We start from the raw sequence: 14,751 nt of genomic DNA, 5'->3' as shown, positions 1-14,751 counted from the left end.
GTCTGCCGGTAAGTGATAACACAATGGTGTGCAGTCGATTGCAATATCCGTGGTGGACAGTATCCTGTGGAGGGTGGAGATGACCAAAGCAAGTGGCAGCTTGACATTGTTGTTGTAAAGTGTCAACCTGCCTCCATTTGTGCGCTCGGTATTGTCCACTCGCTAAACAACAGATAGCGAACAATCCGCTGGATCACTAGATCCGGAAAGACTTGTTCCATCTTGTATGAATCTCTAATCGGTTGACTATTACCATCTATTATTAATAGTACAATATATATTTATTATTAGTATTGTTTAATTTATTATTATTGTTAACTATATTATTAAGAAGTTCAATGGACCACACACTAGACGAATGAACGGTGGGTTTGTGTGTATGAGTGTGTGTGATGGGGGAAGTTTGATGAAGATTGATGACGGGTGCCCTTCAGCTGATGATTACAGTGTCATCATGGATAGAATTATACAAATAATAACAACGTGATATCTTTCATAAAGTTAAGTTGAATTGTCATCAATCTCTTCTGACAATCATCATCATCATCATCATCATCATCATCATCATCATCATCATCACCTAAATAATAATCCAACACATCATTGATTAAATTCAGTTGTTAGTTTGCTTAGAAGTATATATAAATATATATCAGGTAGTGGGTGGGTGTGGATAATGGATATTCCCGACATACCTCTACATAATGAATGAATGATTTGATTGACTGATTGAGAGAGAGAGTGATTGAGTAGACAAAGAGTGACTTCAATGAATCAGTTGTCACAGGAATGTTGATTAAATTTGTTTGAATACGTGCTTTGGACTATCTATCCATCGTCTGGATAAGTTATCGGTGAGATCGATTATAATTTAAGATTGTCTGACTGACGTTGTCATCATCATCAACATCACCTCTGACCATTTTAAAATATCCACATACTCTACCTCTAATATAATACGTATGAATTTATGTAAGTGTGAAGAAGTAAGTTATAAATAGGATAACTTGATCAACTCTATCAAACAATATAAACATATTTATAATATTTAAAACTAAACTAAACTACAATAATGTCTACTACTAAGGTTATCCTATTACTCGTAGCCATCATTATGATGATGTCCATAGTTGTTGTAAGTACTCTCATAGTATTTGTTTATTTTTTATTTTTGTAATCTAATATTTGAACATTCAATAAATAGCATTGTGAAGAACAAGTTAGTGATGCCTTCCTGACAGCACCAACTACGACTGGACACGACCTGCCACCTAGTCAAACACCTCGTCTATGTACTTTCGATCCAACTGATCCAAACTACATTCTCAAGATTCAAGCATGTATCAATCTGAACATATTGAATATCCTAAAGGCTGATGTCAAGGCACAAGCGATTGTTGGATAATCAATTAACTACACTTCTTTATTCAATAGTCTGTAATATTAATTATTATTATTAAATCAACTTGTGGTGGGATAATCCCACCTCCACCCTTCAATGAAATTTGTCATTCACCCATTCACGAACAATCATGAGTAGGTGTACTTCACACTCTTTCATTCATTCATACATACATACATACATATATAATGAATGAATGAATAACTATAAGAAAAGGAAGAATGATTATGAAGCGAATGATGAGGGCAGAGGAGGAGGAGGTGACCTGTCATTCTTATTTGGCTCACCAATAGAGGTTAAGGATGAGAAGACAACAACGACGACGAGGACATCAAATAGATACTTGCCAATACATAAACAAGAGGTCACTGATGAGAGAGGTCGCAAACGATTTCATGGAGCATTCACAGGTGGTTTCTCTGCTGGCTACTTCAACACTGTCGGCTCAAAGGAGGGCTTCACTCCATCAACATTCAAGTCATCAAGAGACGAGAGGACTACACATAGACAATACTCTGCACAGGACTTTATGGACGATGAGGACATCAGCAACATGGCCAAAGAGTTGACCACAAAGCAGGACTATGATCTAACATCAGAAGGTCGACCAACTAGTGCCATCGATAGTATTTCTGATGGGTATGTACATACCTCTTTGATCGACACGGCGCCGTGTTGTTCACATATCTAACTCACTCAAACATATAGTATATTCAAATCAGTGTTCAAGGATATTGTCGAGCCAACAAAGGACCCAATTGGTTTGAGATTGTTGAAGAAGATGGGATGGAAGGAAGGCCAGACACGAGTCATTACAAAGGTCTACAAGAAGAAGGTGCCAAAGCCCAAGCAGAGACATACAATGATCATTGATAATGATGATGCAGGTCAGTTCATGCATGATGATGAGCAAGATGATGAAGAGGAGGAGCAGTTGGTACAGGTGGAATATGGCAAGGAGTATCCAAAGATTGTAGACTACACACCAAAGAATGATCACTATGGTGTTGGTTTCACTCCCTCGGATGAGGTTAGACAGATGCGAATGAATGCCGCTGGCGGGCCGACCGCCGACACGACAGGTAGTCGCATTCTATTTGGTAGCGAGCACTCTATTGATGACACGGACGTCTATGACTCTGGTTCAAAGGATATATATGACAGCCATCTTGGTGGACGAAGACGTCCAGCATCATCCTCATCATCATCTGGCAACAATGAGATTCTCGAGTTTCTTAAGCCTGATGATGGGTCTGCTCGTCTGCGACGTTGCTCAGACGGCTCACTGCCGCTCAAGAACTTTGTAGTCGCATCGCACACCACTTTGGACATCAAATGGTACGAACCTCCCAAAGTCCCCACGAACTTTGATATCCGCCACAAGTACGACAAGCCATTGGACAGGTCGATAACACACAAGCCACTGCATATGGTCAACATCACACCAACTCAACGGTCAATCATGCTCAATGAGCGCGTTTTGCCATCAGCACCACCCAAGCCCACCAAGAACCTGGACATGTATCAATCATCGTCGTCGCCACCTGCTGGACCAACCTCTCCAGCACCTGCATTGGCCAAACAAAGCGATGCTTTAAAGTCACTTCAACAAGCATTTGCAAGTCGATTCGAGTCCGAAGGCGATGGTAAGTCACGTTTGAAGGCTGCAGAGCCTGTCGTGCCATTCAAGAAGAAGCAGAGACCTACACGTGTCGTACAGGATTGGTATCCGGCCCCATTGCTTTGCAAGAGAATGGGTGTCGAGAATCCTTACAAGGGAATGACGGTTGAGCCAAAGAAGGAGGTGGACTGGCTCACCAAGCTGAACATTCAGATCGATTTCCCAACAGATCCGCCGACGGCTACACAGGAGGAAGAGGACAACAATGCGTCATCTCCACCTTATGAGCCTGAGCATCCATCCATCTCTGATGCTACCAACCTCAACCCATTTGTCGAGTTCTCATTCACAGAGGCAAAGAGACCTTCTTTGGACCTGTTCAAAGCAATCTTTGAAAGCAATGATGTCACAGAAGAGCAAACCGACGACGATCAATCAAACTATGATCCTTTCTCCTCATTGTCCAAAACAACAGATGAGCCACTTCCTCCACTACAACCATTCTCCTCAATTGCCAATACCAACAACACCAACAATAACAACAATAATAGCCACAACATGATATTGACACCAATTCAAACAACTCCTGTACAACAACAACAACACCAAAATATAGTCGAAGATGAGGATGAATCCGATCCATTCTCTGCATTTGTCAATCAAACAGTCAAGGAAGCATTCACTCAAAGAAAGATGCAACCTTTCATTCCAGCGGGACAAACCACTCCATCAATCAATACTCCTGCCCAATCAATACCTATTCCTCTTCCTACTCCACCACCTACACTACCTCACCTTCCTCCACCACCTCCACCAACTCCTCAGCCATCAACTGAACCAACATACTATAAGGTAATCGAAGTCAAGCCTTATCAACCGATTACTTCAATAGTTGGACCAACTCCTCCATCAACACCACTGGAAAAGAACAAGAAGGATGAGCGTGATGTAAAGTCCAATAGCAAAACAAAGGACAAGGACAGGACAAAGAAGAAGGATAGTGATAAATGGGTGGAGAACATCAAGTCATATCTGTCACAATACAGCGATGAATCAGACAGTAGTGACAGTGACAGTAGCGATAGTGACGACGAAGAGAAACGAAGAAGGAGGAAAGAAAAGAAGAAAAGAAAGAAGGAAAAGAAGCGTGAGAAGAAAGAGAGGAAGAAGGAGAAGCGACGCGAGAGGGAGAAGAAGGAGGCTTCCTCCGGAGACAAGCGATCAGCTAGCAAGGCTTAGCGTGTAGCCACACTCAAATAAACCATCTTGGGTCCTGGATGGACCATGATCCAAAATGTACCTACTTCACCATTACATGTTTACAATGTACATGCCACCGTGTCAGTCATGCCACCGTGTCGTTTATTGAATGTCCTCAAAATCGTCACCAGCATCTTGTGCATCGTTGTCATCGTCATCCTCATCGTCGTAGTCACCATGACCCTCCTGCTTAGAGGAGGTTCCTTCGTCTTCTTCATCCTCATCCTCATCATCATCCTCATTCTCTGCATGATACTCCTCCTCCTCATCCTCCAACTCCATTGGACATCGCAGAATGGCTGCTATTCCAGACAGCTTTGATAGTTCTATAAAACAAACAGCAATGTCAGTCCAACATTCTCAACTCACCTACATTTCCATCTCCATTATACATACGCTCGCCTGTTACATGTTGTCCAGAGAACATCCTGACCTCGCCATTGTTATCCTTGACAGATTGAACCAAATCAACATACTTTCTCCTTGTAACAATATCCTTGCCTCTGAAGAAGTCATCAGTGACAAGTAGTGTTTCAATGGCCAGTCGATCGTTTGCCTTCTTGACGTGATCAAAGCCGTAGAAGGCTCTGTTTGGATCCTTCTTTAGCATGTCATAGAAGGCATTCAGTGTCTTTATCTCACTGGCAGCCTTGGTGTTTGCCAATTGCTGTTGAATGGCTGGGTCTGACAGCACCTCCTTCAATGAATATCTGTGACCTGATGACGAATGAGCCAGAATGAACTTTGCCTTATTCACCTTGATATCCTTATATGTCTCATTCTTGTTTGCCTGCTCCATCATATATTGATAGAACTTATCCTGTTATTATTGAGGGAATGTTAGTTATGTGGACCATGCTCGCTCGCTCGCTCGCTCACTGGTACATACTTTAACAAATGCTGGCGATGCAATGATAAAGCACTTGACAACACTAAAGTTGATGGTACGCAGTATAGATTGTAACAGGAGATTGAAGAAGTTCTCCAAACCTTTCTGATGTGTGTCGTTGGATGAACGTCCCTTTCTTGGCACTGGGACATCGATGCGAGCCTTGACAACGGTCATGGAGGGAGTGATGAGACACAGATGACCAAGACCCTCACTCATGATGAGCGCAGCGACGTCGGCACGCTGCGAGATGTCTGACGCTGACTTGACCAGGTCGAGCGACACAGTGTCCCACTCGTCCTTGAACAATGTAAAGTCTCTGTTGACCTCGAGGTCGATGGTATGATATGCGCCCAGCTTCACGAGACGATTCTCCTCGCTGACTGGACCTGATATACGTAGCAACTGACTTGACGGTTCATAATCGATCTTTTGCACGGTGATTGTAATGGTGACTCTCTGACGTTCGCTTGACACTGAGCCAGTGGCCGTCTCCTTTTGTACCTTTCTAATGGTGGTGGACATGAGTCTATCACCCACAGAGATGAGGTTATATATATTCCAAAAGTCCTCCTCTTCATCTATCTGTAGCTTGACCTTGCCACTCATATCCTTTTCAATATATTTCTTTAACAATTTCATTTCTTGTCTTTTCTTGTTTATCTATATCCCCTTATAACTATATCTATATCTAATCTATTCTATATATTCTATCTATTCTATATATATTGTTCTATCCTTTTTTATATACATATATATGTTCTTATTTGTATCTCAACCTTTTCAAGTCAAAGTGAACTCAGAGAGAGATCTTCCATTCGCGAGCCCACACCTGTTTGAAGATGATTTTTTACTTGAACTTCAAACAAATAGAGGGCCATCAACAATTAAGTGATCAATAGTTTTACACAATCAATTAATCTATCATATCAACAACATCCATTTACTCATCGTTAACGATCGATTATTTACAAGAATTGTCCTCACTAGTGGACTAGATCATCTACATTCAACCCTTGAGTAAAAAGTAAGTAAGTCCTCAGAAGTTCCTCTGAAACTGAACTTCTCTCTTTGCTTTGCGAGATGACCAACACCTACCACGTGCAACCAAAGTGTATACAATCATTGATTCTGTAGATCATCAGATCGTTCGGTAGGTTAATTCTCTCTCTTGTTGAGAACCAGTCTATGTTTCGGTAGGTTCATTCTTTTGTTTCCTTTTTTAGTCCAACAAAGACAAAACACCCCACTTGGTTCATATCTCTCACACACCTCTTGGTTTGTGATGAGAGGGGTGACATGCTTCGGTAGTGTTGTTCGCCATTGTTTTTACCAAAGGAAAAGGTGAGTTGTGACACTTGGGAGAACCCTCAATCACTTGTCCATCAACCAAAGGAATGGACAACTATTTAAACTAAGGATCCATTTCATTATCAAACATCATAAACATAACAATCAATCAAAACAATTAAAGCAACAACAATCAAGTTGATCCATTAAATCAAATATTCAATTATTATAATACTCAATCAATCTACAAAATAATGTCTACTTCATCCAACTCATCTGTCAACGTCTGGTATATTACTGGTTGCTCAACGGGCCTTGGAAAGGCCTTGGTCCAAACTTTGTTGAATAATGGACAAAAGGTGGCCGCCACATCCAGAGACAAGAAAGCCCTCAACGATATCTTTGGCCCAGACTCCGAATCATTCCTTGCTCTCCAAGTCGACCTCCTGGATGAGTCCAGTATCCAATCATCCGTTCGCCAGACCACTGCCAGATTCGGTACCATCGACATTGTACTTAACAATCCTGGCTATGGTCTCTCCGGTGTGATCGAGGAGTTGTCCATCAATGACATCAAGGACAACTTTGCAGTCAACTTTTATGCACCACTTGCTGTCATCCGTGCCATCACACCTATCTTGCGTGCCAAGCGTAGTGGCTATATTATCAATGTGACCTCGATAATGGCCAACTTTGGACTACCTGCTTACGGCGCCTACTCTGCATCCAAGGCTGCTTTGGAAGTTGCCACTGAGAGCCTGGCTGAGGAGATGAAACCATTTGGAATCAAGGTGCTCACAGTCAACCCAGGTGGATTCAACACTGATATCTACTCTGGATCCAAGTTTAGAGTGGCCGCTCAGTCAATCGATGATTACCAACCATTCCACAAGGAGCAGGCCACCAAGAGCCTTGCTGATTTCACCAAGGGTGATCCTGCCAAGTTGGCCAACATTGTATTCAAGTTGGTCGTTGACAATACCGCCCTGCCACTTCACATCTACATTGGTGAGGATTCCAACTTTTTGGCAAAGCTCAAGGCTGAGAGCTGGTTGAAGGATCTGGCAACCTGGAACCCAATCACCTCCACAACCAACCGTGATGACTTATAAATCTAAAGGAATGGTCCCAATCACTCTCTCACTCAATCAATTCAATCCTATCAAACAATAAAAAAATAAGTTATACAAATCTATATATTTATTTATTCAAATTGGACATTAAATGTTGGATATTCTTGGCCAACATTTCATCAGTGATGTATGGACACTTGGGCATGTTGATAAGATCCAAGTTGGAGCTGGTCGTTGGATTCTTGAATTTACCATATCCACCAAATCCATTTCTATAAGCCATCCTAAGTGGATATAATGGATTGTCCATCTGTGCATCCAACTTGTCTCTCCATTGAACGAAGGAACATCGCTCCAATGGTGGTTGAATGGCGCTGCACACATCATCTAGTGATACCGATGTCTCATTGACCATGTGGAACACGTTTGGCTTGCTCTTGCCAGCTTCGTTATACAGGTCCGCCTGCAGTGAGAGTCCAACGATTGATGAGCTGACCCAGTCCACAGGTGACAAGTTGAAGAGACCCTCACCCTCCTTGAACATAACGGGGCATGCACCCATCGATATGATTCCACGGATGGTCATGCTGACGAAATCATTGTCATTGTCAATGCCTGTTCCAGTGTGTGCGAATATGGTACCAGGTCGATAGAGAATGAGTGGCAGTCCGCGACGCTTTGCCTCATATACCAACTGCTCAGCCACCAACTTTGATTGATTATATCCATTCATATGATCGATTCGCTCCATTGTGGGCTCGGCATTCTCTGTGATTGTATAGTGACGATCAGTAAAGGTACCAATGGTTGATATTATCGATGTGTTGATGATATGCTCGCCAGAGCATGCAAGTCGTAACACCTCTTGAACTGCTCCAACATTAGCCGCACGCATATTGGGATATGGTATCAACATGTTGACAATGGCTCCATTGTGAATGGTGAAGTCGATGCGATTGGCCATTGAGATGAACTCCTCCTCGCTCAGGCCAAAGCGTGGCAACTCCAAGTCGCCCAGCACTGGTACTATCTTCTTCTTTTGCTCTTCAGTAATATCCAGACGATATTTGACTGTGAGTGTTTGTACAAGCTTGTTGAATGCCTCTTGCTCGCTAGTAACTGATCGCACCAGACACAACACACTCTCCACTGATGGCTTGGTGATGAGTTCAAAAAGAAGGAATGATCCCAGGAATCCCGTGGCACCAGTCAAGAACACACAGTTGCCAGAATTTTTGATTGGTTTGATAGTCTTGTCGCCCATCTGTATCGCGTCTTCAAGGACCATCTCTTGCTCCCAATCAATCTTGACAGGTGGCAGCTCGTACTCGTCCATGTTCATCTCCATCATCCTGGCCAGAGACTGAAGGTTGTTGTTCTTGTTCAATATGAACTGTGGTGAGACATTGATGTTCACCTTCTCCTTGAGCAATGATGATAGTCTCACTGCACCCAAACTATCACCTCCAATCTGTGTGAATGATAACTTGGAGATGTCCACTTGATCGTCCACGCCCAACACACTCTTGACATACTCCATCAAAGCTGCATTATTGACTTTGGTATCATCGCGCAATGCTGATTGTACAATCTCGATTGATTCATACATCTTGGTGATGGCATCCTTGTAGTGAGCGTATAACTTGCGTCGACAGAACTTTCCTGATCCTGTAAGCAAGTGATTATCTATCGTCCATATTGTGTTGTCCACTGTTATAGTCTTTGGTATACTATGTGTCATCAACTTGCTTTGATCAGCTATCCTTTGTATCTCTTGGAATATCAGACTCTTGAGATCTCTATTGATCTGCACTGCATCACTATCAATGTTATACTTTAGTCCAAACTGCTCCATAACACCCTTCCTTGGGATAACTATCGCAACCAAGAATGTCTTCATCCTATCTCCATGAATGAATATTTGCTCAATCATATTACTCGAGCGGAATACATTCTCCAATGGTTCAGGGCTGAGGGTAGGGCAAGGGTAAGTGAGTGCTTGGGTGTGATGAAGGTGTAGGCCAACTTACGCTACAAACTCTCCATTGCTAAGCTTGAAAGCATGCTTCTTGCGATCGATGATCTTGATCCTTCGATATCCTATTTGTTCGACAATGTCGCCAGTGAAGAACCATCCATCGACGAATGATTGTTTGGTCAACTCTTCATTCTTGTGATAGCCAGTGGACATGCGAGCAGACTTGACAACAAGCTCACCACGTGGATTGGGTTGATCAGATGGTGAGTAACCAAACTCTGGCACCGGCTCCAGTCTGAATTGGATGTCATCAGCAATGCGACCATCGATGAATATGCCAGCCACCTCACTCAGACCATAGCTGTCACACACATTCAATACTTGGTGCCAACAATCTTGCATGAACTTGAGTACCTCGCTTGAGATGGGTGCTCCTCCAGTACCAATGTATCGCAGTCTGTTGCCAAGCATACCAGAGAACTTCTCAATTGTCTTACTCTTGCACTCCTTCTCTGTTGCCTGTGGGTTCTCCTTTGCATACTTGTCCAACTCACAGACATACTGAGAGTATATTAGATTCCAAACACGTGGGACTGCCCAAAATGATGATGGTCGCAGTGTCCTAACATCATCAAACAATGACTCCATGCTCCTTGAGTACAATCCAACTCTTCCTCCATGGAACAATATCCTGTGATCATTCTCTCTCTGTGAGTGGGCTGTGATAGTTTGATTAAGTGAGTGAGTGATTGGAATAGTTCCTGTGATTGAGTGACTTACACAAGGTGGCAAAGCTTAGGATCAATGATGGATACTTGGAGAAGCCATCAGTGACTGACTTGTTATACTCGATGTCTTTTGTGATCACACCTTTTGGTGTGCCAGTGCTACCTGATGTATAGACGACACTTATGATCTCATCTGTTTTGAATGGATTGTGCTTGGCATTCTTTATGGTCTTGCCAAGCTCCATCATCTCTGTGTACAGTTTGAAGTCGATCTTTGACGGGACACGATCGACCAGCTGCACATCAAACTCATTCTCCATGTGAATGATCAGTCGCAACTGGCCAGTGTAGCGACCACCATTAGCCGCTCTATTTATATCGATTGCTTGAACCAAGGTGTCCATGGCCACACTTGATATCACAATGACACCAATGTCTGCATTGTCCAATATCTCTACCAGATCACTTGTGCTGACCTGATGATGAATTGGAACGACTGGCATTCCATACCATAGTCCTGCAAAGTCTGCTGTATACCATTCGAGACAGTTGTTTGCGCAGATGCCCATGAACGTGCGGGTGGGTACCACTGATGCCAGAGCCTTTCCAAAAGTCTCTGTCAACTCATACACCTCTTCAAAAGTCAACCAAACAAACTCTGCCAGACCAAATGGATGCTTATCCGATACCGGTACCCTTCTACGCTGTCCTAAACATCGTCTATGTTTATGCTCCCTGAATGAGTTCCTGAGTTGGTTTGAGAATGATTGATTGATGGGTCAGTGGGATCATTCCAGTGGGGTGTAGCCATGCCAACTTACTGCATCGATTCATAGGTTGTATCAGCCTGCATAAGACTTAGTTTTGTTTGTTGAGAGTCTAAAAGTATGTTAGTATTGAGATCAATCAGGACTGTCCACGGACGATGACGTACATATCTCCCTTGTGAATAAATGTGGAAGTGGCGCAGAGTCGGTGTGAGAGTAGGTCAATGGTTGGTTGACGGTAGGTGCGTTCATTAGTTCAGGAGAGAGTGGCTCACCGTCACTAATCTTTTGTTGTTTCTCAAGTTGTTGATAGAAACGAACCTCCTTTATCCAACATGTCTTGCACAGATCAAAGTCTGGACATTCTGAACAACAGAATCTCTCCTGACCATCCTCAATCAAACATTTGCATCCATCACAAATGAACTTGATTGTTGGTTTGATTGATTCAACTGGAATGTTGTCATTAATATATAGGTTCCTGGATGATTGATTGATTGATTGGTGGGCATACTCACTTTCACGAGTTTGAACCACAGTCTGAGTCCCACTCTTCAACTTTCGAATCGATGTTACGATTGAGTCCAACAATGATGTCATCAGTGTATTGTATATATATATATATTATGTATTTGTTATAGATTTAGTTTATTATGAATGAATGAATGACATTAGACATTGGTTCATTTGCAACAATATCCATTCGTTTCAGTCAATCACACAGATAGATAGATCTTAGAAGAATTCAATGAAACCTATTCCAAAAATAGAGGTGAGTGCAGGGGGTTGTCGACGTGGAAAGCTGGAATGGAAGTCATTGAGAATGAATGACAACATGGATGGTTATATGTAATAATATATGTGCACAAGATTATGTTATTTTATCTATCTATCTATCTTTTCCGTCTATCTATCTATCTTATCTGCCTTTGGTAAAGATTGAGAATCTTTCTTTGGCCAACTCAATTGCATTGTTCAAATCGGTCATACTCTGATCGGCAAGTGGAACTCTTCCAACAATGGTGTCCTCATCGACTTCGAATACAATGCTGTTGTTGTTGCTGTGTGTTAGTATCGTTCATTCATTCATTGAGTGACCTGAGTGACCGATTGACCATCTGAAATGTTCACATACCCATCATTGATAACTTCATCTAAATACAAACAAAGCATGTTGTAGTTCTCCAACAACAACTTCTTTGAGATGATTGAAGAGTCCTCTGTGGCACATATCCTTCGCATCAGACTTGTGATGACATTTAGTACGTCCAACAATGCCAACTCATTAACAGAGTTGAGTCCTACAACATAGACCTGTATATCTCCAGTCTTTCCTCCTACAACAATGTATTGATCAATTATCTCCAACTCACCTTTATAATGTGTATCATGTTAGTACTAATGATGATACTTAGTCAACAACAACAAACATACTATTTGTAACCTTATTCTTCTCATGTAGTCTTAATTCGAATGCTCTCTTATCCTTCTCTGTCTTGAAATCATTGAGTGCACTATCATAGAAGAGACTACGTATTCGCTTGCCATTACTATCCATAATGATTACAGCCTTTATCTGGCAAACCAAATCAAAATCGCTCAATACCATCTCTTTATCTCTTTGTATGTATATAAATGAATGCCTAATAAGTACAACAACAAATACTTGTTTAATTTAGCTCACTGAACTTGATCAAGTTCACCAAAAGTGTGTGTTTTGTTTGTTTGTTTGGTTGATTGTGAGTGAAAATGTGTGAGCTGGCAACTGCTGAGTCAGACAGACAAACTGAATACTTTGGTCAATCACTCAATGTCCCTGGCAAAGAGAGAGAGAGAAGGAATGGTAAGTAAGTATGTATAATAATAATAATAACAAACAAACTATTGAGAGATATAATTAATGTTCCAGACGAACCGAAATGTCATTGAAAGTTGTAAAGAGCACTGCTGTACATGTCTCTCTATCCAACTACAAATGAAAGAAAGGTCTTCTTAAGGCGGTAATTTATAAACGCAATTCCAAGAGGCCCTAAATATGACGTTCAAGTCTCTAATGTTCACTGTGACGGATTCCAGAGGTATCCTGTTCCATTTGAGATTGAGATCTATAAGTTTGCCAGAGTAGTATCGCAGATTGTAGAACACCATAACCTTCAACATGTATCGCGCTTCGCTGACCTGTAATAGACAATTGGACACTGGTCGTATCCTTTTGATGTGCAGAGACTCAAACTCCACCAACCTCGTGCAGTAGCGCTCCTGATTGTACTGTACAATGCAGAAAGGGAAGTTTTCTTTACGAAACAATATACCCTCATACCACGCAAACCTGTCCGGTGTGTCAGCGTCGGTCTTGGCCTCCACATCACAGCCAACGAACAACTTTTGCCACCTCCTATGCGATGCCATGTTGGCACCTGTCGTCATCAGGAGCTCATGATCCTCCTCGATCTCCTCGTCAGACTCATCCTCCTCCACCGTCGCCTCAACCACCGTCTCATCCTCCTCCTCGTCCTCCTCGCCAGTGTAATCCTCCATCCTAACATTGGTCGCTGGTGGAGAATCAGGGTCGCTGGATGCTGGAGGTGAATCAAGATCGTCGTCTGGTGTTTTGCACTCAATCGACGAATAATGATCGTTGTCCAGATGTCGCGGCCAACCTGTTGTCGAGGTGGTGGAAGTGGTGGACGTGGTTGTGGTGGAGGTTGTGGTGTTGGTTGTGATATCATCCAGGTCGGCTATTGTGTCTGCCGGCTGGACGACATCGGTGATCTGACTGATAGACATGGTGTTGATAGTGCCAGGTGTAAGAACAGTCTCTGGTTTGATATCGCTGACCCCAGTACCCTTCCCAGAGAAAATAGTACCCTTCACACCAGAGCCACCACCATAGCCACCACCAGCGCCACTGGTTCCTCGTCTGGAGCCTCGTTTGGGTAATGGCAAGCCCAAGCATATGGGACAGTCAGGCTGGCAAAGCTTGTGTTTCTTCTTCTCATGCTTTGCCAGATTGCTGCTCACAAACTTCTCCCTCGTCGAGTGACACCGATTGTGTCTGCACCTCACGCCTTCCTCATCCAGTTTCAAATCCTCCTGTTTACGTCGCTCACAGTTCTGACAAAAGGTCGTGCAAGGGCTGCTATGAAGCTTCTTGTTATGTTTGCTTCTGCCCTGCTTATGGTTATATATTTTGTTACATCCAACATGTTTACATTTAAATCTCTTCTTTTCATCGATGCTATTATTGTTGTTATTATTATTATTAATATTATTATTGTTATTGTTATTATTATTGTTATTATCGTCGTCGCTTTCTCTGTTACTATTTCTACTTCGGCTACTGTTTGTTGCTGTTGATGATGTTGTTGTTGTTGTAGTTGTTGTGGTAGTAGTCGTTGTTGTGTTTGGTATGATATTCTTTCTTTTGGCCATCAGGGTCTTCAATTTGAAGATTGTGACATGCTTGTACACATGCACACAAATAATATGTTGTTTGAATAATGAATGAATGAATGAAAGGTTGGGCCACATACTGGAGCACTCAATGAACGAGCAGTTGATGTCAGCTGACCACTCATCTTCAACAACAACAAAGTTGTGGCTGTTCAAAACTATTCTTATTAATTTTATTCCAACGCTAGTGGATGCAGCATCGTGGGTTCCCTACCCAACGTTTCAAGCTACTAGAGATCGGTTAATGGGCAGGTCACTCCCTGTCATTCAATCTCATCACCACCAACCAA

At 42.4% G+C, this 14,751-nt stretch overlaps 7 protein-coding genes across 7 annotated transcripts; 3 read left to right on the top strand and 4 right to left on the bottom strand.

Moving 5' to 3' along the window:
• Positions 1-1,072: 1,072 nt before the first annotated feature.
• Positions 1,073-1,402, top strand: SAMD00019534_123710 (hypothetical protein; the record flags this gene model as incomplete). The annotated part of the gene is made up of 2 exons (XM_012892432.1): positions 1,073-1,135; positions 1,205-1,402. Coding segments are annotated over 2 exons (261 nt in total), but the record flags the coding sequence as incomplete, so codon positions are not given.
• Positions 1,403-1,598: 196 nt separating this feature from the next.
• On the top strand, positions 1,599-4,262 carry SAMD00019534_123700 (hypothetical protein; the record flags this gene model as incomplete). Its single annotated transcript, XM_012892431.1, has 2 exons — positions 1,599-2,041; positions 2,111-4,262. The coding sequence occupies 2 exons, from the start codon at positions 1,599-1,601 to the stop codon at positions 4,260-4,262; spliced, it is 2,595 nt and encodes an 864-aa protein (XP_012747885.1).
• A 129-nt stretch (positions 4,263-4,391) lies between these two features.
• On the bottom strand, positions 4,392-5,835 carry SAMD00019534_123690 (hypothetical protein; the record flags this gene model as incomplete). The annotated part of the gene is made up of 3 exons (XM_012892430.1): positions 4,392-4,609; positions 4,680-5,103; positions 5,173-5,835. Coding segments are annotated over 3 exons (1,305 nt in total), but the record flags the coding sequence as incomplete, so codon positions are not given.
• Positions 5,836-6,716: 881 nt separating this feature from the next.
• Positions 6,717-7,574, top strand: SAMD00019534_123680 (hypothetical protein; the record flags this gene model as incomplete). Its single annotated transcript, XM_012892429.1, has 1 exon — positions 6,717-7,574. One exon carries the CDS (start codon positions 6,717-6,719, stop codon positions 7,572-7,574), a length of 858 nt encoding a protein of 285 aa, XP_012747883.1.
• An 88-nt stretch (positions 7,575-7,662) lies between these two features.
• Positions 7,663-11,608, bottom strand: SAMD00019534_123670 (hypothetical protein; the record flags this gene model as incomplete). Its single annotated transcript, XM_012892428.1, has 6 exons — positions 7,663-9,505; positions 9,566-10,232; positions 10,294-10,988; positions 11,063-11,120; positions 11,176-11,460; positions 11,527-11,608. 6 exons carry the CDS (start codon positions 11,606-11,608, stop codon positions 7,663-7,665), a joined length of 3,630 nt encoding a protein of 1,209 aa, XP_012747882.1.
• Positions 11,609-11,930: 322 nt separating this feature from the next.
• SAMD00019534_123660 (hypothetical protein) lies at positions 11,931-12,617 on the bottom strand (the record flags this gene model as incomplete). The annotated part of the gene is made up of 3 exons (XM_012892427.1): positions 11,931-12,057; positions 12,144-12,381; positions 12,443-12,617. Coding segments are annotated over 3 exons (540 nt in total), but the record flags the coding sequence as incomplete, so codon positions are not given.
• Positions 12,618-13,000: 383 nt separating this feature from the next.
• Positions 13,001-14,586, bottom strand: SAMD00019534_123650 (hypothetical protein; the record flags this gene model as incomplete). Its single annotated transcript, XM_012892426.1, has 2 exons — positions 13,001-14,179; positions 14,542-14,586. The coding sequence occupies 2 exons, from the start codon at positions 14,584-14,586 to the stop codon at positions 13,001-13,003; spliced, it is 1,224 nt and encodes a 407-aa protein (XP_012747880.1).
• Positions 14,587-14,751: the final 165 nt, after the last annotated feature.

The sequence above is a fragment of the Acytostelium subglobosum genome (genome assembly GCF_000787575.1).
Source record: "Acytostelium subglobosum LB1 DNA, scaffold: scaffold41, whole genome shotgun sequence".
NCBI classification, from domain to species: domain Eukaryota; phylum Evosea; class Eumycetozoa; order Acytosteliales; family Acytosteliaceae; genus Acytostelium; species Acytostelium subglobosum.
The sequence above is the reverse complement of the archived record's forward strand: the minus strand, read 5'-3'. Positions and strand labels throughout refer to the sequence as shown.